Here is a 22,881-nt window from a genome sequence, read left to right on the forward strand (position 1 = left end):
CAATTATAGGGCCTCTTTCGAGATGAGAACCGATATTGACCCTTTTCGCGGAGATCCCGTGGGCGCTGCCATGTTTGATCACGTGGTAACGCGTCCATTGCTTGCCTCAACTGTCTCCGTTGCCTCCTTGTTTACAATGGAAGTGTATAACGCCGGCGCGTCTTAGAAAACCTCTGTTTTCGGAGATATCGTAGACGGTGACTAGGTGGACGACACAAAGCTTTGATAACAGCTTCAGAGAACATGCAAAAGCGCTTTCGGAGCAGATTAAGCTGTGTCCAAACGGCGCAAGCAGCGTATATGGTGCTCGTTCTAAATGCGCGGCTAAATATCTATTCCAAGCTATCCAAACATTCCGATCATGAATTCAGTCAGGATTAGTGTGTTTTGCTCTTTGTTCTTTATTCGGTAAGGATTTTGAAGGAGTGCATGCTTGTCAGTTTCTGACTCAGTGAAGTTCCTCAGTGCGCGACCACTAACTGATTATTTGCTGCCTAATCGCTCGCGCGTGTGCTCAGTTCCGATAGATTTGTTCTTGCTGCGCATAAGGCTTGAAACGTAGCTGTTTTGTACATTGTAACACCTTGCAGCAAATATATATTACAGCTAGTAACTCGCTTAGTCTTGGGGACCGTCTCAAGACATTCAGCTTCGACCATTCGTGCGCCATCGGTGTAGTCCGTCATTTATTGTCCGTATACAGTGCGCATATATTCAAGTGTGCGCCCATTCACTTATTCTTGAAACGTCGGCGATAGAGTGGGCGTAAGTTTTCCTGCCATTTGGGACAGATGTGTATAGATAACGTGCGCGAAACTTACTATGACAGGAAGCAGCGCTACTCCCTTCGTCATTGTTTAACGAGTGGTACTCACTCTTGCCGACGTTCTGGGGACGAAGCCCTTTCTTTGAAGGTTAGCGATACAAGGCTGGCGGATGAGCAAATTTCTGTATCCTCGAGGAAAGCCGTACATCACGAAGTGCCGGTAACACGTTCGGACAGTTGCAGCAGCGGTCCGCGAACTTGGCCACACAGATTCATTCTATTCTTGACATGCCAGTCACTATTTTCCCAGCCAACTACTGCACACGTCTTCCATCCACATGATTCAATCTAGCATGATTGGAGCACAGTGTGTTAGCGAAAACTCAGTTGCATTTCCGCCAGCTGATCGTACAGAAGCAAGGTATAGAAGCAGTTGTGGTTTCGTATTCGTGCGCGGTCTCTGAGGAGAGGTATGGCGCGCCGCGGTGAGCGCCATCTCGTTTCTCTAAAACAAACTGCTCCGCGAAAAGGGTCAATACTAGCCGCGGCCTAGTTGTTGAGCACCCGCCTCAGCTGCGAGAGGTCGTGGGTTTGATTTCCACCGCGGCTGGGCACCCAGTGGTTAAAATGGGCGCAAGCGTACCCCGGCCCGGTATTTGACATTCTTAAGGGGGCGATACGCTTGGGAAAGGGGCCTGCACCCTAAGTTCCCGTCAAAACCGCTACTGTTACGTACGTACTTATTGTTACGTGGTTTTTCCACGTGTTCTAAGAATCCCTGACGTGGCCCCGCAGACTACATATCACTGCAGGTTACTAGTTCCGAGCAGTTCCACACTGTGATGGCTGAACGAGAAGCAATGTAGAAAAATAAAATCCACGTACTACTATAGTACGTGGATTTATCTATCTTTGTGATTGTGGCCTCATATACAGTCTTGCAGTTTTATTGCGCTTCATTTACCATCATTGACCTCAATTTCTGAGCAATCACTTGGAAATAACGCCTCATAGGTTGGATGTAACTTGATTTCACTAATATAACTGCTTTGTACGATTAGTATTACTATATGAACACCGAACCAGTCAAGGAAACACTACTGGCATATTCATTGAACGAGTTGCGAAGGGTAACACCTAGGTTGCTCTGTCATCAACCGGCAGCTCTAGCTATAGGTTGCTGTTGAATAATTTACACTGCGACTTCCTTGCAGGACGATCGACAAAATGTATGCCGTGGACGCCCTTGGTGTGGCACCTGCCGGCACGCAGTCGAGTGATTTACAGAAAAACTGGAGTTTCACAACATTAGGTACGTGCCACTCTGACGCCGTAGTGTACCTTAATAATGCTAACTGCTGTAAATAATTACAATGACATAAAAATTATATTGCCCTCATTCAGTCAAGGTGGCTGAATATCAAGGAAACAGATTATCGCGTGCAACTGGTTCTGATCTATACAAGGTCAGTTAGGCGAGAGGGAAAAAAATTGCAGGCTCTCCCGTAATCGAGAGTAGATAATATACATGAAATGGCTACCGGCAAAGGAGATTGGTTGGATATGATACTAGCCAGAACCTTAAAATTGGTGCAGCGCATGTTCGCAACGGTACAGCCCACCACACCACACCGCAGCACGCCATACTGTGTATTAGTCCATATGGACGCTGCCGAGCTAGAAGAAAACCGGCTAGAGGCGGCACGACAGGCAGCGAAAGACGCCAGGAAAACCGCGCACTGCCCAGCTCGAACAGTGACAAAAGCGCCTGAAGGAGGCGCCACGCAACATGGTGCCATCTGTCGAGGCGACGCAATACCCGCGCCGCGGAACTCGCGGGCTGCTGGCGTTCAAAAGAGCACAGGCGACCTTGTCTCGGCTCCAAAAGATGACATTCAAGTGTGTGGTGCCCTGCATCTGCCTTTTGAACGTCGCTATTGGAAATGACAAATAAAACTTCAGCGTACTAGAAGTTACAGCTTGAGTGGTTCCTATACAAACACTAGGAAGAACTATGAAGCAATATTTTTGTAACTTCTTTGGGCAGTAACTAGCGTATGTAATGCGGTCCTGTACGAACGGTTGGGGGCCAGAGGCCGCATTTTCATAACTTTTGACTGGTTGCCCGAATAATCTCGTTTTGTTCTCGCAATGATGCCCGGGTGTTCTCGTTTGAGTGCCCGGATAACAGCTGTGGATTTCGGCTCAAGGTCACTGAAGGTCGCCGACAGTGAGAGCTAAAATAAAAAAAAAGAATTGCATCACCATTCTTTCATTCCTGTGTCTCTTATCTAACTTACTGCATAAGCCCTAATAGTGTACTTAGCCACCTTGCTGGCTTGCTCGCTTCTCAAATGATGGCGCTAAGTTTATTCTCAAAAACAATTCCTTTGCGATGCCTGAGACCTCGTCATCGCTATAGCGTGGCCTGTTGCGACTTCCGAAATACGTGTACAGACACCGCAACCCTCGGAGTATGTGCAGCCAAGACTCTGTCCTTACAAAAATTTTCGTAGAAAGTCTATATAAAGTGTGTAGACATTTGTCTATGAAGTCAACAGACTTTTTGTAGACATTTCTTTAGACTAGTCTACAGACAGTCTATGGACTTATGGCCTTACACTAATTGTAAACTAGTCTACAAAATGTCTGAGTCTATAGACTGACTATAGACTGTCTATAGATCAATGAAATTTTACTTTTGTAGACAAGTGTCTATAGAATGTCTATAGACAAATGTCTATAGGCTTATATAGTTTTGCTTTTGTCGAAATAAGTCTATAAAATGTCTATAGACAGATGGCTATAGACTATCTATAGACTTCCTATAGACCAGTCCATAGACAGTCTATGGACTTATGGCCATACACTATTTGTAGACTAGTCTACAAAATGTCTGAGTCTATAGACTCACTATAGACGGTCTATAGATCAATAAAAATTCACTTTTGTAGACAAATGTCTGCAGAATGTCTATAGACAAAAGTATATAGGCTTATTTAGTTTTACTTTTGTATACATAAGTCTATAAACTATCTACAAACGTCTATAGAGTATCTATAGACTATTCCTATAGACCAGTCTATGGACAATCTATGGACTTATGGCCGTACACATTTTGTAGAGTAGTCTACAAAATGTCTGATTCTATAGACTGATTATAGATGGTCTATAGATCAATGAAAATTCACTTTTGTAGACAAATGTCTGCAGAGTGTCTATAGACAAAAGTCTATAGGCCTATATAGTTTTACTTTTGTAGACATGTCTATGAAATGTCTACAGACTATAAACTATTCCTATAGACCAGTATATAGTCTGTCTATGGACTTATGGCCTTACACTTTTTGTAGAATATGGTACAGTCTGCCTACAGAGAGTTCCTGTAGATCAGTCTATAGCTAATCTATAGACTTCAGCCTTACAATTTTACAGGGTGTCCCAGCTAACTTAAATTTAGTGAAGCTGTTCAATGAAAAATAATATTAAGAAAAGACGCTGCAATAAGATCCGATTTTAAGACCTATGGCGTGCATTCGGCCGTGAATCCAGAGGTCTGACCTGTAGGTCTTTTTATGATCATATATCTTGCACCGTGTTGTTTTTTAACCTTTCATTTTCATTGACCAGCTTGGCTAAAATTACTGGGACACCATATATACTAGATAATACACCACATTTTGCCAACTATGTTTCGGCAGGCAATGTTATTCTATAAACACTCGCTGCTGGGGTTTGCTAATAAGCAGTTTATTGGAAATGCCTACAAAAATTTATTGTACCCAGTATGCATATGGGAACATACATAGGGAACTGTACATAGAAAAGAATGTTTGCAGATGGAAGCAGTCAAAAATCTAAAATGTATGCAGCCGAGAATCATTATGTAAAGCTGCATGAACATTTGTGTAATTGTACATTGAAGAAAGTTTAGTTGCATGCAATGCATTCGCTTGAATGAAATCTACTATCTGCAAGTTAGTTAAAATATTTGTTTACATATGGCAGCAAGAAAATTTTGAACGTATATTATGCATGTGCACCTGTTGCTTCCCATCGGCATTTATGCATTCATGTTAATAGATTATTAATGATCCTGAACCAGCTGCACTCTCATATGTTGTAGAAACAAATATTTCAAGCAATTCCACTAGTGCAGACTCATGCAGTGCAACAAAGAAAACAAGTGCACCGATATTGAATTAACTGTTTTTATTGAACGATATAATACATTAATTTATTAAAATGCATGTCTTATGCTATCATCAAAAGACAATATTTACATATTTACAGCTGCTTCCCCTTGGCGAGCATGGTTGCCAGGCTGGCCTTGACCTTCGTGTAAGCCGTTCCGAAGGTGCTGCAGGTGCATGCTGCAAATATGTAGATACAACAATGTGAGGCAAAAATAACAAATGTGTATTTTTTGTACGTTCATTAAGCAGCTTAATATATTCGCTCAAACCACTTAAGTCAATCCTTAATACGGTTTAACTATGCATAATGGCTGCTTGTCAATACAAAACAGTACCATCGCATAATGTTTCACTCTACCGTATGGTGAAAAATTAAACTTACAATTGCTGCTGGTGCCAGCAACAGTATGTAAACATTTTTTGACAAGGCCATATGACACATAATGTACTTAATTAGCCCAAATGACCTCTATTTTAATTGCTGAAACTAGGCTACCCAGTTGGACTGCTTACATTTTTGGCTGGTAATTAAATATACCCGCGCGGAATGATATGCTCAGAAGAGTGACTGGTGTATTGAACGTATCATGCCAAAGATTGTAATTTATTTTCCTTAATACACATTTAAATGTCTTTATCGTACTCTTAACTGATACATCATTGGCCATAACTTCAATAGAAGGCAGATGGATTGATTGTGTCGATATTGTCACTTAGTTTCCTATAGATAATCATATCTTTCTGGAATGCTGACACGGTTGCAAGTTAGGTATACCACACGAGCACAAGAAATACCCCGTGAGCACTTTCTGTGTTGTGGCATGACACATATGCACCTTCTGGGAAACAAAACTGAAACTGTCATTGCAATGAATGCTATCACAATAAATAATTGAAGGCGCTCTATAAAATAAGTATTTTTTCTGGAGTTTCGAGGTTCAGGGCACTTGCGTAATGCAAAAAGATTGAGTAAGAAATGCCCCCCCCATGGCAGCATGCTTCACTTTCATTCCTTTTTCAGAAAATCGTACCTATTTGTAATTTTTTGGGAGGTGAAATGCATCAAAAATATGTTTAAGACAGCGATTCTCTGGAAACATTGTATGGAAATAACAAGACAGCATACCTATGTTGACATTTTCAATTTCCCTGGTGTTTTTCCAAGCTTTCCCTGGCTGTTTTCATGAAAATTCCCTGGCAGTCTACGACACCCGCAGTTTAGGGGCAATAAAAAATATTGTGGGTTAATGCTTGCCAAATTACTGTCAGTACATCATTATAATTATAACGAATAACACGTCAGTCACTTGAAATGCACTATTCACTATTACATTCAGCTGAATTGAAGCACTTGTTTAATAAAGCTGACAAGGGCTTGGCCAAGTTCGTAATTCATGGCAACACGAGCACAGCACAGAAAATCCTCAAACTCTCCTCAAACCAATGGCTTCAGTTTCGAACGTGTTAAGGGTGCTTCCCCGAACCACTAATTTATTGTTCTCCAATTCTTTCGGTTAAGTTGCGAAGCTGCGATTGACTGGGCTTATCGCGAGTTTCTTGCTCTGAAAGCTTTTGCGGTTATATATATTTGTACTGGTTGCCAGGAGCCTCATAAATACTCCTACTTTTGACTTACAAAAACGGCAGCACACGCTGCAGGCTGATGCATGACCCGCAAACACGGCGTTTCATCTGAGTACGCTAGCATTTATTCAACTGTACGTCTCTTTTAGACAATTCGTCACTCTAGCACAATTTCGAGGTATATACATAAAGCGCTTTAGATGAGTTTTATTAGACAGGCAGCGCAGCGTTTATGGCCGCCGATCGAGCGCCACAAAACGAGACCTGCCCACAGTACGCCGCTTAACACACACAATCCGCGCTTATTTCTGCTCAGTATCCACGTTAAACATGGTGTATTTCCTTTTTCACGGACATTGACAATGACGGTAAAATGAACAAGCACGAGCGATCGCTTGCCGTTAAACATTCCCTTATAGTAGAATCGAGAACTCGAGCGCGTTTACAAACCAAACGACAAATCGACAGTACGCCCGAGTCGCCTACATTACATGTAGCCGGTTCGCGCTACGAAATACGCTCACCTAGTCATGAGCTAGTGACGGAAAACATATTCGTTAAAACTTACCGTTCAGTGTAGTTGACGTGTGATGCCACAAAGTCGAGACGAATACACAGGCACAAAGGTGCAGGCAGCTCACCAGCAGCAACAAGCGTTGACTTGCCTGGCGCAGCCGTTGAGAATTCGAATCGACGCGGAGAGATGGCGCGCCGCCGTTGCTGCCGCTGCGCATGCGCAAACGCTGAGGCCGCCGACGGCGTACGTGCTCCGAGAAACCCGAGCGCCTTTGCCCTTTTCTTTTTTTTCTTTTTTTTATGGTCGCTCTCTCTCTCTCTCGCTCTCTCTCGCTCTCTCTCTCTCGCTCTCTCTCGCTCTCTCTCTCTCTCTCTGCGTTCCATGCGCGCGAAACCGGTTGCTTTCACCTTCCATTTTTCAGTTCTTTTCATGGAAGAATGAATGAATGAATGAACAACTTTATTTGTCAGGATTAAAACCCTGCAGGATCTGCGGGGGTGGGCGGCGACAGAGACATCTACTCGTGGTAGAGCCCCATCACCTCCACGGCCCAGCGCAGGACGTCGTCCTGCAGACCAGGCTCGGAGCTGCCTAGGGCAGCCCCCCACAGCTCCACACTCTTAAGGCGGGGGGGAGGGGGGTGGTCGGGGCATTCTAGAAGTATGTGGTTATAGTTAGCATAAGGGGCTGTGCAACGAGAGCAGCCGGGATCGAGAAATTGATCGGGGTATAGTTTATTCAGGAGTGACGGAGTAGTGATGGCGTGTGTCTGCAGTTGTCTCCATAAGATTTCTAATTCCCTCGAGTGGGGACGAGTGAGAGGGGGTAAAGTGCGTCGAGATGACATGTAGTGTTGGCAGATGTCGTGATATGTGATGAGTCTTTCACGCGAGGCGCCGGCCTCAGCCTCCCCTTGTGTTGTCTGTGTCCGGTTCGTGAAACCTCGGGCACAGGCATGGGCGGCTTCGTTGCCTGGCAGGCCCTCGTGTGCAGGAGCCCAAACGAGTGTAACTTCTGATTGAACTACTGATTTGCATGCGATGATTCCAGCCAGTCTGCCGATACACCCGGCTCCATAGTCGTACACGGCTGATTTAGAATCGCTGATGATAGTGGTGGCTGAGGGAATAGTGAGAGCCAGCGCTATGGCTGCCTCTTCTGCCTCCTCTGAGAAAGAGGTGCATACAGAGGCCGCTGCCACCAGCTGGCCTTGTGGAGTGACTGCAGTGATAGCGAACTTATGGGGGTTTGAGGGGTATTCTGCGGCGTCCACGTATAGTGTGCCGGGTAGTTTATCGTAGTGGCGGTGCAACGCTCGCACACGAGCCACTCTCCGCATGTGGTTATATTGTGGATGCATGTTCCGAGGAAGCGGTGGTACATACAATTTGGCTCGGAGCTCACTCCGCAGAGGAATTTTGCGTGTAGATTGGAAGGGAGGGTTAATATCAAGGCTGTGAAGTATGCATCTTCCGGTAGTGGATTTTGCGAGTCTGTAATACTGTGCATTGAGGTGGGCTTCAATTAACTCTGAGACTGTGTTATGCGCCCCAGTGGCAAGAAATCGTTCAGTAGATGTTCTCATGGGTAACCCTAGGGCAAATTTGTGAACCTTTCGGATAAGTGTATTGATTTCCTCCTCCTCCCGTTTAGTGAGAGTGAGGTAGGGCACAGTATATGTTATGTGAGGGATTACGAAAGCTTTAACGAGTTGCAGTAGTTCTCTTTCTCGCAGGCCCCCTCTCTTGTTTGATACTCTGCCAATTAGTCTAATTGTCTGATCAACAGATTGCCTAAGCCTCTGAATTATAGTTGTGTTTTGCCTATTTTTCTGTATGGTGAGACCTAAGATCCGAATGTTATCAACGATAGGAATGGGAGTGCCATCTAGGGTGATATGAATTGGAGTCATATGTTTTTCGGCTCGTTTGTGTGAGGGGAGAAGCAGGAGCTCTGATTTGGTTGGAGCACACGTCAGGTTGAGCTGCTGCGCGCATTCGTTGACCCGGTCCGTGGCTTTCTGCAAGAGTTCCTGCAGCTCGGCGTCCGAACCGCCGCCCCTGGTCCATATGGTGATGTCGTCCGCATAGAGGGCAAAGGATATATTTGGGATTGCCTGAAGTTCGCGAGCGATGTTTAGCATCGCGACGTTAAAGAGGAAGGGGGATAGCACTGAACCTTGGGGCGTTCCAAAGCTGCCCAGCTTGAATTCCGAAGAGTGTTCTGTACCCATGTGAATCGTGGCTGTTCTATCTTTGAGAAAATTGGAGATGTACTTATAAGTACGCTCTCCAATGTCTAGTCCATTAAGTTCCCTCAATATGGTTGCATGGCTAACGTTATTGAAAGCCCCACGAAGGTCAAGTGCGAGCACAGCTTTGGTGTCGAGACCTGGACTCTGCCTAATTATATCCTTCTGGAGTTGGAGCATGATATCCTGGGTAGATAAGTGCTTACGAAAGCCAATCATTTCGGTTGGAAAGATTCCTGCCTCCTCCACGTACGCCGTTAGTCGGTAGAGAATAACGTGTTCTAGCAATTTGCCTAGGCATGACGTAAGGGAGATGGGGCGTAAGTTGTCGGGGTTAATGGGCTTGCCTGGTTTCGGATTAAAGATTACCCTGGCGTCTCGCCATTGCTTAGGGAGGGTTCCCGTCTCCAAGCATTCGTTAAAGTATTTTGTGAGTGCAGCAACGGCTTGCCTGTCGAGGTTACGAAGCATTTTATTAGAGACCTGATCCGGCCCTGACGCCGACGTTGTTTTGAGATTGGCCATTGCGTGTGCAACCTCAGCCTCCGTAATCGGGGCGTCCAGTTCTGGGTTGCGGGATCCTGTGTAATTTACGTGGGGAGCTTTTGTCTGTGAGGGGAGGTGCTTATCACGTAACTCTTGGAAAAAGCTTGCAAGATCGTCTTTTCGCTCGTGCAGTATTTTATTGATCTGATGACTATGTACAGTTTTAGATTCAGTCGGATCAAGAAGATGCCTCAATAGTTGCCACGTCCGCTTATTGCTCAGTCTCCCACTAAGACTTTCACACTTTTGTCCCCATTGCTGTTGAGCCAGTTGCTCAGCATAGTCCTGGATTTCCAGGTCCAGCTTCGCTATCCGGCATCTGAGTTTCCTATTATAGCGTTGTCCTCTCCACCTTCGTAAGAGCGAGCTCTTCGCCGTCCACATGTGAAGGAGTTTCGCGTCAATTTCTTGCATCTGTGCCTCCTCAGGCAGGGTAGTGGTATATCTGAGCGCATCGTCCTTTAACTGATCAACCCATTGTTCTATGTCAAGAATGTCGCCTGACATCTGCCCTCCTCTGTATTCACGAAATTTAGCCCAGTCTGTGATACTGAGTTGTGTGCTACGAAATGGCTTGTGTTGAAAGCTAAGGGAGGTTTGAACAATATAATGATCGCTACCTAGGTTCTTGTCTAATCTGAGCCAATCTACATTTCTGGCACGAAGGGAGAGCGTAAGGTCAGGTGTCGTATCCATGGCGACACTATTACCGAGTCTCGTCGGTGTATCTATATTATTATGTACGGTAAGGTGCGAGTCTTGAATGAGTTCCCATAATCCCCTACCCTTGGGAGTGCTGGTTCTGTACCCCCAGGCCTGATGCGGTGCATTGAAGTCACCCACAATTACTAACGGGTGACGGCCAGCTTCCTTGCGGGCAGAAACAAAGAGAGTGTCAAATTTGTGTTTTTTGTCTTTCGGTTTGCTGTAAACATTGAGAATTGATATGGTAGGAATTCTGTGAGATTGTGGAAGAATTTTAATAAAGTCGTGCTCTATGTCGACCCCGTCAAATTTGGCATGTGTTACTGTGAGGTGTCGTTGTTTAAGGAATGCCGTGTACGACCCTGCAGCAGAGCGATGCGACTGGTGAGTATTATATCCCGGTAGTTTCACTGCACAGTGAACTTCTTGTAATGCTATTACCGCCGGTGGGGTTGGGCTATTGGCTACATAGTGTTGGAAATTAGCTTTTTTCTTTTTGTACCCCCGGCAGTTCCATTGCCAGATAATTAAATCTTTGCTTTTATTTGTTTTGGCCATTATTCAGTGTTGGAATGAGGGGGATGATCGTAGCAATCATGTTTTTGAGTTCGTCAATTTTGCTCTCAATATTGGTCATGCGAGTCTCGAGGTGCGTAATGCGCGTCTCTAGGGCAAGGAATCTCTGACCAGTTTTGGTTTCAAGATCTGTGATTCTGTCGTTCAAATCCATGTAGGCGTCTGCGTCTAAGAGAATTTCGGCCTCGTCGGAGCTCCTGCGCTTGGCGGGCGGAGGTCCTGCCGTATTTCGAGGGGGAGGCGCCACCACAGGGTTCGCCTGTGTATTGTTAGAAACTTCCATGTCTTCTGATGCATTGGACGTACTAGGGATAGGGGAGTTAAGCGATTGGATTTGAGCTTCGATCTGGGCTATTTTGGCTCTTAACATTGCGTTTTCTTGAGCTAGTGAGAAAAATTGATTGGTGTTTGTCAGGTTGGGAGGGAAGTTGGGAAGTGAGGAGCCGCGAGAAGCTACCCCAGCCCAGCTCACCTGGCTGTGCGCTGGTCCTGATTGTGAGGTTGATGGTGTCGGTAGCGCCGGCCAGTGTTCTTTGCCTTTCAGAGGTGGTGGCGGCTCCTTGCGTGATTTCTTGGTATCGGATTTCTTCTTCTTTGGAGGAGGAGGGGTCTTCTTGGGCTTGTAGCGCTGCGGACACTGCGCCGAGCCCGTGGCGTGGTCTCCCGCACAGACCACACATTTATGATTGCAGGTATGGTTCGCGTCGGGGCTAACCTCCCCGCACTTCTCACAAGTTGGAACGCACACGACCGGGCACACATCCGGCCGATGTCCGATTTGCTTGCACTTGACACAGGCTTCCACCTTCTGTCGAAAAGGGGTGCAGCGGAGCCAGCAGTGGGCGTATTGGACGTAGAACGGCACCTTCTTCCCGAGGAAAGTCACCAATATTGTTTCGGTCTTACCCATTCGGCGGGCGTGGAGCACCGCGGGTTCCGGGTTAGCTTGTCGAAGATGCGGCAAGATTTCAGCTTCCATAATGTCGACGGGTAAAGCGAAAATTCCTTTACACGAGTCTTGCGGAGAGGTGGGGTGCACCACCACCTCGTGGGTTTTGCCAGCGATGGTGAGGCTTTTGACGCGAAGGTAGGCGTCAATACGGTCCATACTGGTAGAGGTGATCAATAAAGTGTTATTTAGGGTATTTACCCGAGCACTGTCGATGTCTTCTGCAAGTTGGGCAGCCTCTTGCATCATACTCTTCTGTGAGGTAGATCGGATGGTATTTTGAGCAATCTAGGCCGCTGCGTATCCGTACCACGGCGGTGTAGGAGTCATCCGGTGGCAGTGGCTGCCTGGGCCACGCCATCTTCCCAGGTCGTTTCGGCTGCGATGATAGTGCGATTGGGTTGGAGGGCTTGCTGGCACGGAATATATGTTGTTCCCGCCATCGCGCCATCTCCTCCGCCGTGAGATCTTCGCCTTCAACTTCAATATCAGCTGCCATCGCCGCCTTGGCGCCGAACGCTGCCGCCGACGCGGCAGCGTCGGCGGCAGCGTTAAAGAATAATTTCAATCACACCATTAAAGAATAATTTCAATCACACAGAAGTAAATATTCCGCCTCCGTGTGGTTCGCAAGGAAAAATTATCGTCGGGGATGCATTCCCGATTAACTTGGGTGCCAGGCCCCGAGGTTACATGTTAAAAACCAGTGCAATACTAGATTAAACTCGGCGAGCAGACTCCTAAACACCTAATTATCTGGTAAAATAATAATTAAGAACTGCGTAATTTAATGACAGAGATGCCATGGTGACCTTTATTGCTTTTCTCTGTAGACGTTCTATAAACTGGCAATCGGCTAAAGAAATAGCAAACAGAAGAACTTTTGCGTATAAACGGTGTATATAGAGTCCTAGAGCACTGCACGGGCCGATTTTTCAGCCCGGGCCCGTTTTTACGTTGGGCAGCCCGCCCGAGCCCGATCAAAACTTTTATGGCGAGACCCGGGCCCGGCCCGGGCCCGGAAATAATCTACGTTACCCGCCCGGCCCAGCCCACCACCCCTTTACCTTAGGCCCGAGCCCGGCCCGAGCCCGACTCGAAACCGGCCCGAACCCGGCCCGAGACCGAAAAATAATTTTTTTCAGAGTTGAGACGCCCGAGAATAACTCGCTGCACGTTACATGCACACTACCAGAAAGCCCGAGCCCGGCCCGGGCCCGCGTCAAAAAACCCGAGCCCGGCCCGGGCCAAAAAGCACACGCCGTGGCCGAGCCCGTGAAAAAACTGTTCCACCCGGCCCGGCCCGGCCCACGGGCCGGGCCGGGCTCGGGCTTTCGGGTAAGCCCGAGCCCGTGCAGTGCTCTAATATAGACCGCTAATATAGACAAAAAACACAATTTAACGACTTTTGTCAAGACTAAATTTATAGACGGGGAATAGATAAAAGAAGTAGACACCTTATCAACTTTCGCCTATAGAAAATCCGTAAACCAGGCGTATACAAAAACAATCAACACCTTATCTACTGTCGCCTATAGACAGTCCTTAAACACAGAATGAACAAGAATAATAGACACGGTATCGACTTTGGTCTATACGTAGTCTATAGAGCGGAAGATCACAATAAGAAACAAACAAATTATCGACTTCTTTCTGTAGACCGACTATAGAATGGAAGTAGACAAAAAGAAATAAAAATCTTATTAATTTTTGTCTATAGACAATTAATGGACAAGAATAGAGACCGTATCGATTTTTTTTCTATAGGTTGTCTATAGAGGGAAGTAGACAAAAATAAACAAACATCTTATCGACTTTTTTCGGTAGACAGACTATAGAATGGGAGTAGACAAAAAGAAACAAAAATCTTAATAACCTTTGTCTATAGACAGTCTATAGACAATGAATAGACAAGAATAAATAGAGACTGTATCAACTTTTTTCTATAGATAGTCTATAGAATGGGAGAAGACAAAAAGAAATAAAAATCTTACTAACTTTGTCTATAGACAGTCTATAGACAATGGATGGACAAAAATAAATAGAGACTGTATCGACTTTTCTCTATAGATAGTCTATAGAGAGGAAGTAGGCAAGAAGAAACAAACACCTTATCGACTTTTTTCTATAGACTGTCTATAGAAAGTGAGTATACAAAAAGAAATAAAAATCTTATCAATTTTTGTCTATAGACAATCTATAGACATTGAATGGGCAAGAATAATAAAGACTGTATCAACTTTTTCTATAGATAGTCTATAGAGAGGAAGTAGACAAGAAGAAACAAACATCTTATCGACTTTTTTCTATAGACTGTCTATAGAATGTGAGTAGACAAAATAAATAAAAATCGTATAAACTTTTGTCTATGGACATTCTATAGATTATTTATCAACAAAAGAACAAATCTATAAAAAGGCAAAGTTGTCTACAAGTAGTCTATAGACTTTCTACAGACAGTCTAAACTCATTTTTGTAAGGGTGGTGCGGCGTAAAACCAACACTACCTAGAACCATTTTGTTGTAAAACCCCCGTACCGAACTCAATGTGCAATAACTCAATTGCTTAGCGCGTCCGGCACATTGCCAAATGTTTCATCTCCAGTGGTGAACGACGTTTCGTATTTCTTTGCCATGGGGTGAGGCTCAAGCAGATGATAAGCAAGTCGTCGATGACGCCGCGATGATGACGGCAAAACGGACGAGACGAACGGACAGACAGAGGGAAAAGCAAACAGAGTTTCAAACTTATTATAGCTGATGTCGCGCTAAAACTTGAAAGTACGGGTCCTTCCACGAGAACGTTCTCTCTGCCGTTTTTACCCCCGCATTCCTATACTGCCCGCATGTCAAACTTGGAATAAGAACTCGCGCTGGCACTACTGGCTGGCTTCAAAGAGTGCCTTTTTTCTATCGAAGGATTTTTATTGCAATAGCAATTATAGGGAGGCGCGAGGCGCGTTCGCTGCAAAACCATTCGCCCGACACCGATCACAGCACCAATTTGGATGAACTTGCTGCAGGTTACAAGGCGCCCATCATTCCCGGTGCAGTGGCGGGCTACAAGCTACTTCACGAGCGATTCGGCAAACTGCCTTGGGCCGACCTGTTCACCGATGCGGTCGCCTTGGCTGACAAGGGCTTTATCGTCGGGCCCCGCTTAGCTGCAGCCCTGAAGAGGAACAAAAAGGCTCTGACCCTCGACGACAATGGGCGGTACGTACACTCTGTGACAAAACTGGAAGCTTGGCTGGCGTCAAAACACGTGCACGAATACGACGGGCGCGCCGAACGACGTGGGCGAGACGGAGAAAGGACGGTGTCCCACTCGAAACTGTGAGCTCTATTACACGAACGCTGGACGCGGTGCTTGTTTAAAGGGGCTGTGCAACATTTCTTAAATACGGTAATGAAACGTTCGTGATCGGTAGACGATGCTGCCGTGAACATGCGTATCAAATGGGAAAGGGGACTGAAACTTAGTCAGGCATTCTTACCTTTTTGTCAGCCTCTTAAACAGACCTTCTTTGTATTTTCTGTCAAATAAAATAAACCATTCATTCATTCATTCAAATATTAATCTGCCGCATGCAGCACTGATACGACAAACTCACGTAAGAGATCACATGCTTTTGACCGCGGTTTTCAGGGCCGCTGTAGTTTCTTAGCTTCTATTTAATATCGTGCTTGTGGTCGCGGTTTGAGTAAATGCATATTACGGAAAAAATTCTCCGAATATTTAATAATGCAGACCCGCTGCATCATCATAAGCGATGAATTCCTCTCGCTGAAATGCGATACTGTGCTTGATGTCTGTTATTGCCGCCCGAATTAAGTGACGGCGCTGTTTTTAGAACACTATGCAACCCTCTTTCGTTTCCTCTGTGAATGATAATCACTATAGTACGACTTTTTTCGGTAGGGATATAAATATCAATATCTTATGTAACGACTCCTCTAAAGTTAACCTTGATGCTATATTGAAAACTCGCAGCCTCTTGAGTATTACGATACATATAGCACAACATTCATCGTCCCTAATTGACGCTTTTGTCACGAACATATCGTCTCACCAGATTAAAGCAGGTGTGCTTGTTTCTTGCTTCAATAATCGTCTTCCCATATTGTCGCGTGACAAAGGAAATGAAACTAGAAACTATATTCTGCTTATGTAATACAACGACATAATCTTCAATACACTTTTTGCTCTTTGACGAAATTGCGGCAACGTCTTGGGAAAGCATATATACAGGTTGATCATGCTTAAGTAGTTTAAGTTTTACGGAATCTTTAAAAATCGCCTGTGGCAAATAGGATATTTCTTGTTGTTGAGCTGGATTATTCGATGAATCGGACATTACTATCACGAGAAATCGAAACACATATTCAACTAATTAGCAAAATTGGCTAATTTGCGTGTTAATTATTTACTTTACGGCACATATTGCAATTTACAGATTGTAGCTGTGAGTTTTCAAGACGCATCCACTTGAATTGAGGATTACACCAGTTTCGGGATATTATTTTACAAAGTGTGAGACAAAATTCATGGGCGTTCCAGTTACCTTTATCCTTCAATGCATAAATTAGCGTCTTGTTAAGAGTAAGTGCACCAACGGTGCATTTTTATGGTGAGTTTGAGGGCGCATATCTCCAAAGTGGTGTCATTCTGGAAATACATTCCGAATGAATACGCCTTACAGTCTCACCAGCTACAATTCGTAAATTGCAATATGTACCGTACAATCATTAGTTAGAAAGTTAATTAGTGAATTTTGTTAATTATTTCAATATGTGTTTATGTTATTTATGCAAGTAATATCCGCCTCTCTGAACAATGCAGCTCAAGGACTAGAATGATGATATCTGCAATAGGCGATTTTTAAAAATTCTATACAACTTCAAAATGAACAACCCGTCAATTCAGCAGACAGCGAACAGCAGAGAGCATCATGAATTAACACATATACTAAAATTAACATACGTGGCCTGTTTATCGCTTGTGCGTGTGAAGCAAGATAGGAAAACTTGTTGACCATGAGTTAGCCTTGATCTAGCAGCGAAAACGCGCTAGAAACATACTTTTCAACCATTTCATTGGGATTGAAGGTTCGCTTACATTGAGTACAAAATAAAACGCAATCGTTTGAATAAAGAAATAAGAGTCCCAAGATGCCATGATAATATACTCGCATATACTTCGGATTCCAAAGAGACCGTTTCGAGAAGGTTAAACTCGCAAGCGTTCACAAGAGAACACATAATGGATCCGAGTTATCAGGCAAGGTTGATAGACGCATTTAATGGGTATTCTGAAAACGTTGAAATTCAATTAGTGCACAATTATTACTGCTCAAAATACAAAGACGAAGGGAAGGCACGAAACGACAGGACTAGCTATCATCCCTGTTGAAACGTTCCGTATGCATTCCGATAGTTTCGTATTATTCTTAGTTATTTTACGGAATTTATACAAAATTCATATAGTTTGGCTTTGAGAGCCCGAAATCTGCCTCAAGATCACAGATCAGAAATTTTAAAAAATTATGAAGGTGTTCAATATTGTACGTTGTTATACTAGAAGCCTGTGTGCTTTAGAGATGCTTAATAGCCAAGATTATATGTACAAGCTTTATGTCGTTATTTATTGTTTGAATACGGAGAACGGAGTTGTGCTTGCTGGCACTACTTGGCGAGCACCCGCTCTTGGTCACCGTCGTCTGATCGCGAAGTAGGTTTTGAAGCTGGCAACCCCACGGTGGCCAGCATACAATGGCGCTGCTGCGAGTCGGGTATCTGTATCGCAAAGTTCAAGGAAACCATTTTCAATTCATTTTCAAGGAAACCAAACAACTTTCAACCGTACCGTTTGATACGGAGGATCAAGTACCAAAGAGAACACATAGTAGACATTCGTTGAGACTTATTGGCCTTGAAATATCGCCGAAGTTGTCCTCTAAGCAGACTTTATTTTTCCTAGTCCTGTCTCTACGTTTGTACTATGGGAGAGAAGTTTAGGCCGACGAAGGGTGACGCTTATGTAGTGATAAGGGTGACAATTGCGATATCATAAAGCGATAACGTGTCCCTTCGTACGTTTTATGCAGGACTGCATTCATCGACCGCGGGACCGGAGAAATTGTGGCTGGGGGAACTCCGCTTACGCTTCCGCGCGTTGGAGTGGTTCTGCGACGAATAGCAAAAGACCCATATACGTTATACTCTGGACACCTCGGACAAGAGCTGGCTGCCGAATTTCAGAGAAATCCGGGTACGCAAGCAACTGTTCCCTGTCCGTTCATACATCGGAATTGAAGTTCGAATAGGGAAATACTTTGCGGGGCTTTGGCTATAGCTTCGCTGTATTCGAAGCGAGCAGTGGAACGAACATGGGAACTTTTGTTCTACAGCGTAACCTGAGAGCGAAATGCAAGGGTAATGAATCAAGTATGTCTGTTTCGAAAACTTTCAGAACATTCGAAAAAATATTCCAAATTGTTACGAGGATCCATACAAGATGCCTTGCAAATGCCTCGTATAACAACATTGTTTTCATACGGCCAAGGATGCCTGTTACGTGTATGTTGAGCCGCTCAACATGCACATATACGTCAATCAGAGTCGGTACTTGAAACACTCTCAAGGCAACACACTTTCGAGGTATTGCAAACCACTTGTCGTAAAAAATAGGATGCATGTGAAGGTTGACATAAAGGTTTGTATACTCAAGAACGACAATTTCACAACGTTTGGCTCTTTGCGCCTGAAACTGTGACTGCCTTTTGCCACTTCTTGTTTTCAAATTCTTAAACCGAACTTCTTTGTGCTAAGCTGTTCATCTCTGGGTAGGCCGAAACCGTCTTTTAAAGCCTTACGTCGAACGTCTTACCCGCCGTGGTTGCTCAGTGGCTATGGTGTTGGGCTGCTGAGCACGAGGTCGCGGGATCGAATCCCGGCCACGGCGGCCGCATTTCGATGGGGCGAAATGCGAAAAACACCCGTGTACTTAGATTTAGGTGCACGTTAAAGAACCCCAGGTGGTCCAAATTTCCGGAGTCCCCCGCTACGGCGTGCCTCATAATCAGGTCATGGTTTTGGCACGTAAAACCCATAATTAATTGAACGTCTTGAAGTTCATAGTTTTTAGTCCGTGCACGCCAAAAACAGGTTGCGAGTTCTTTAGTATAATCACATACAATCGGTCTGTCTGTCATTACACCCGATATATATATATATATATATATATATATATATATATTATATATATATATATATATATATAGAGAGAGAGAGAGAGAGAGAGAGAGCGTTTAACAACAGCTGGCTTGCTACGAAAAATTCTGGCATTTGACACTCATTCAATCATCGCTGAAATCATGATCAGTTTGGTTTTTAAAAATACTCTTGTTTAGTTGAGGCAGTACTTGTCTCGCGATCTACGTTTAATTGTAGCAGTTCGTTTTGTGTCCACGGCTGTTCATCGCATAATTTTTAGCACATAAGAGGCTACATAATTGAGTGAGTGGGTATTTTAAAACTGGTAGGATAAATTTGGTTCTTTCGGTGGCAACACTGCCAAGTTTGACATGCATTTTCTTTTTTATGTTCTCCAAGCAGCCGGCAGTAGTGGAGATCAGTCAGACAATTCGTCGCGAAACAAGAGAGCTTGGAATGGCAGATTAGCTTCAAGAACGCGAATACAGGAAACCGCACAGTATCTTTCAAAACAATCTTTGTACAATCGTCATCAATATGAAAGGGAGCATCGAATTTTTTTCAAAACTACGATAACTCGTTATGCATGGATTCAAACCTAGGAACTTGATACATAACAATAAGTTTTCCTGGTGAACTTTTAGTATCATTGAACACTTTTGTGGAGGACATGTGTGTTTAGCCCCTAAGGGCGTATGAAAAAAATTTGGTGTTAGCTTTCATATTGATGACGACTGTACATTCCCAATGCCCATAAACCACGTCCTAGTGTAGCCGTGCATGTGATCACTTAGCGATATATCTTGTATTTTTAGCGTTAGATTGCATGGAGGAAAAGCGAATATTGATGACCACTTAATAGGCAAATGCAGTAAATTTTGGTACGGGTAAAATGACCAGTTTGAGGTTGTGTAGATGGCAATCCGCCTCCGTACAAAATTTCGCTTTTGAAATGGGTGCGCATTCAGCACAAAAGCTTGCAAATATATATATATATATATATATATATATATATATATATATATATATATATATATATATATATATATAATATATCATTTTACTGCATTTGCCTATTAAGTGGTCATCAATATTCGCTTTTCCTCCATGCAATCTATATATATATGTTATACCGAAACGTCAGAAAACGTTGTCAATACCACTCGCCGGAAGTGAAGCAGAATCCGTAACGTTGAGAAGCCGGAACGCCTGAGCATGACCACTGAGATTAGATGGCGCTCGCGGTGGATACAGTTCTCGGAGGGGAATGTTCTGGAATGTATACGTCATATCCGCCAACTACGAGGGTAGCCTGCAGAAGCCCTGCAGTTTTGTAGCCTTTTGTTTCGATAGAGCATGCACCCCACCGCGGAGCACGACCATCGCGGGATCAAATCCCGGCGCGGCGGCAGCATATTTCGATGGAGGCGAAATGCAAAAAACGCCTGTGTTGCTTGCGTTGTAGTGCACGTTAAAGAAACCCCAGGTGCTCAAAATTAATCCGGAGCCGTCCAATACGGCGTGCCTCATATGAGAAATGGTTTGGCACGTAAAACCCCAGAAAGAAGAAGATAGAGCATGATCATTAGCCGATGTGAAATTTGTTCCAGTTGCAGACGTAGAGCATGGCACATTTTCTTTTGAAACCTAGGCTGTACTACGCAGCGTACCAAGTTTTCTCGCCCGAGTAGACCAGCAGAGAACTTTATCGACGGATGCGCGTGATTATATCTTTTCGCAATCTTGTCCATTTTTTTTCTCTTTTTTTCTTTTTTTTTTCTATTCTTTTTGCAGATAAGGCATACAGGGCCGGCTACATAACGTGGGATGACCTCCAGCGTTACAGGCCCCGCTTAATGGACGCGCTGAGTGCCGAGATAGGAGATGGCAAAGTCTTCCACACGGTTCCTTTCCCAGGCAGCGGAGCCATCGTGGGGAGCCATACTGGAGAGATTTAAAATCCAGTGAGCCTCCCGCATTCCGCGCTTTCTTTCGTCTTGCTTCGTCAGTCACGTGTTTGTGCGCGCGTCAGCGCGTACACGCTTATCTATACTCGCGGACAACTTTCTGTGGCAATGATGGGGAAGCTACGGAGGCAAAGCGCGCACAGGTGAGAGCGCTTTCTGAAAAGAGTCCCGCGGTTTAATCCACGTTGCTTTAGACTGGGCAAGAGAAAACACAAAGAACTTATTCGCTACAGTTAAATATGACATAGCACACCAGTGAGTATAAAAATTTACTTATTTTGCGGCGTTCCGTTCCGCGTCTGAGCAAACGCGAAACCGTCCCACCGTGGCAGCTGCCTCGATTCAGCGTCTGTTGCGAGCAACCAAAGCACTGTCAAACGCTGCCGGACTACTTGGCGTGGGGTAACAAATGTGCAGCATCCACGCGCCCGTAGCTTTCCCGTCATTGTCACAGAAAGTTGTCCGCGAGTATAGTCTGCTGGTGTCACACGTTCGAGAATGTACTACAACGCTGCTGGCGACGCGCGCTCATTGTTATTGGACTTGTCTTTCCGACACGTCACGCGCATCTTGCGCAGAGAGATAACTTTGTTAACAGTGATCAGCCATTAAAAAAAAAAAAAACGAACACCCGGCATAAAGTAAAAGGACGACAGATGACTATATGCCGTGGCGGTCATTAGCTGACGTCATAAAGTTTCCTACAAACTCTGGTGCTGCCATCGTTCAGCCACCATGGGAATGATGGTTAGTACATGGATTTGTCTAATCTCCGTGCAATCTATAACTTTTTTTTTCAAATGCATAAGGCAATGAGACGCTGTGAACACGCCTAATCGCTGCTAATCGCAGTGGTTCCACTTATACCTGCACAACGTCTGACGTCAAAGACGTCAGGTATATAAAGATGAAGTGTTCGTTTTACAAATGAAGTAGTGCGAGTGCAGCGAGTTTCGTGTATTCTTGTGTCTCTCCACTTTGTCCTGGTCAGTGCGCTGCTTCACCAATACGGTATGAAGATTAATCACCAACTCGCCCAACTTTCACCATTACCGAGTTTCATAGCTTACTAGAAAAATTCTAGTGGAAACTCTGGCAGCTATAGTGTCTACGGAGTTGCAAGCAGGCTGGGTCAGCCATCATGGGAATAATGTGGCAGTGCATGATGTATTTGCCTAAACATCGTATATGCTTCTGGCTTCAAACAGAAATGATTATTTTTACAAAATGTTGCATTATAAACGCAGCCAATTCGGAACGACTGTGCATGGTGCAGAAACTTCCTGCCTTTCTTTGCTTAGCAAATGATCATTTTGCTTGGAAATTCAGAAAGAGAAAGCATAAACATAACACCACAAAATTTCTAGAGCTAAGTTTTAGCACGAAAATGAGAAAATACATGTGTTTATATATAGTACACATCATTCTCACTGGTAGCTGAAATAACGCAGCGCTGCAGTTCACCCGAGTAATTTTTGTACAAAATTCGGGCAAGTTTATCGCATGTAGCTTTCGCACGCGCTAGAAAAAGCGTTGACGAACATCGCGGCATCGCTGGCTTCCGCTTCAGTGTTAGCTGTCGTGACGTCTGTTCCTGGGCGCTAAAACG

At 44.5% G+C, this 22,881-nt stretch overlaps 1 protein-coding gene across 1 annotated transcript; it reads left to right on the plus strand.

Moving 5' to 3' along the window:
- The first annotated feature begins 1,901 nt into the window (after window positions 1-1,901).
- LOC125944430 (uncharacterized) lies at window positions 1,902-21,263 on the plus strand. Its single transcript, XM_049664921.1, has 4 exons — window positions 1,902-2,078; window positions 15,114-15,306; window positions 18,198-18,361; window positions 21,100-21,263. Exons 1-4 carry the CDS (start codon window positions 1,994-1,996, stop codon window positions 21,261-21,263), a joined length of 606 nt encoding a protein of 201 aa, XP_049520878.1. The 5' UTR covers window positions 1,902-1,993.
- Window positions 21,264-22,881: the final 1,618 nt, after the last annotated feature.

Source organism: Dermacentor silvarum, chromosome 3 (genome assembly GCF_013339745.2).
Source record: "Dermacentor silvarum isolate Dsil-2018 chromosome 3, BIME_Dsil_1.4, whole genome shotgun sequence".
NCBI classification, from domain to species: Eukaryota; Metazoa; Arthropoda; class Arachnida; order Ixodida; family Ixodidae; genus Dermacentor; species Dermacentor silvarum.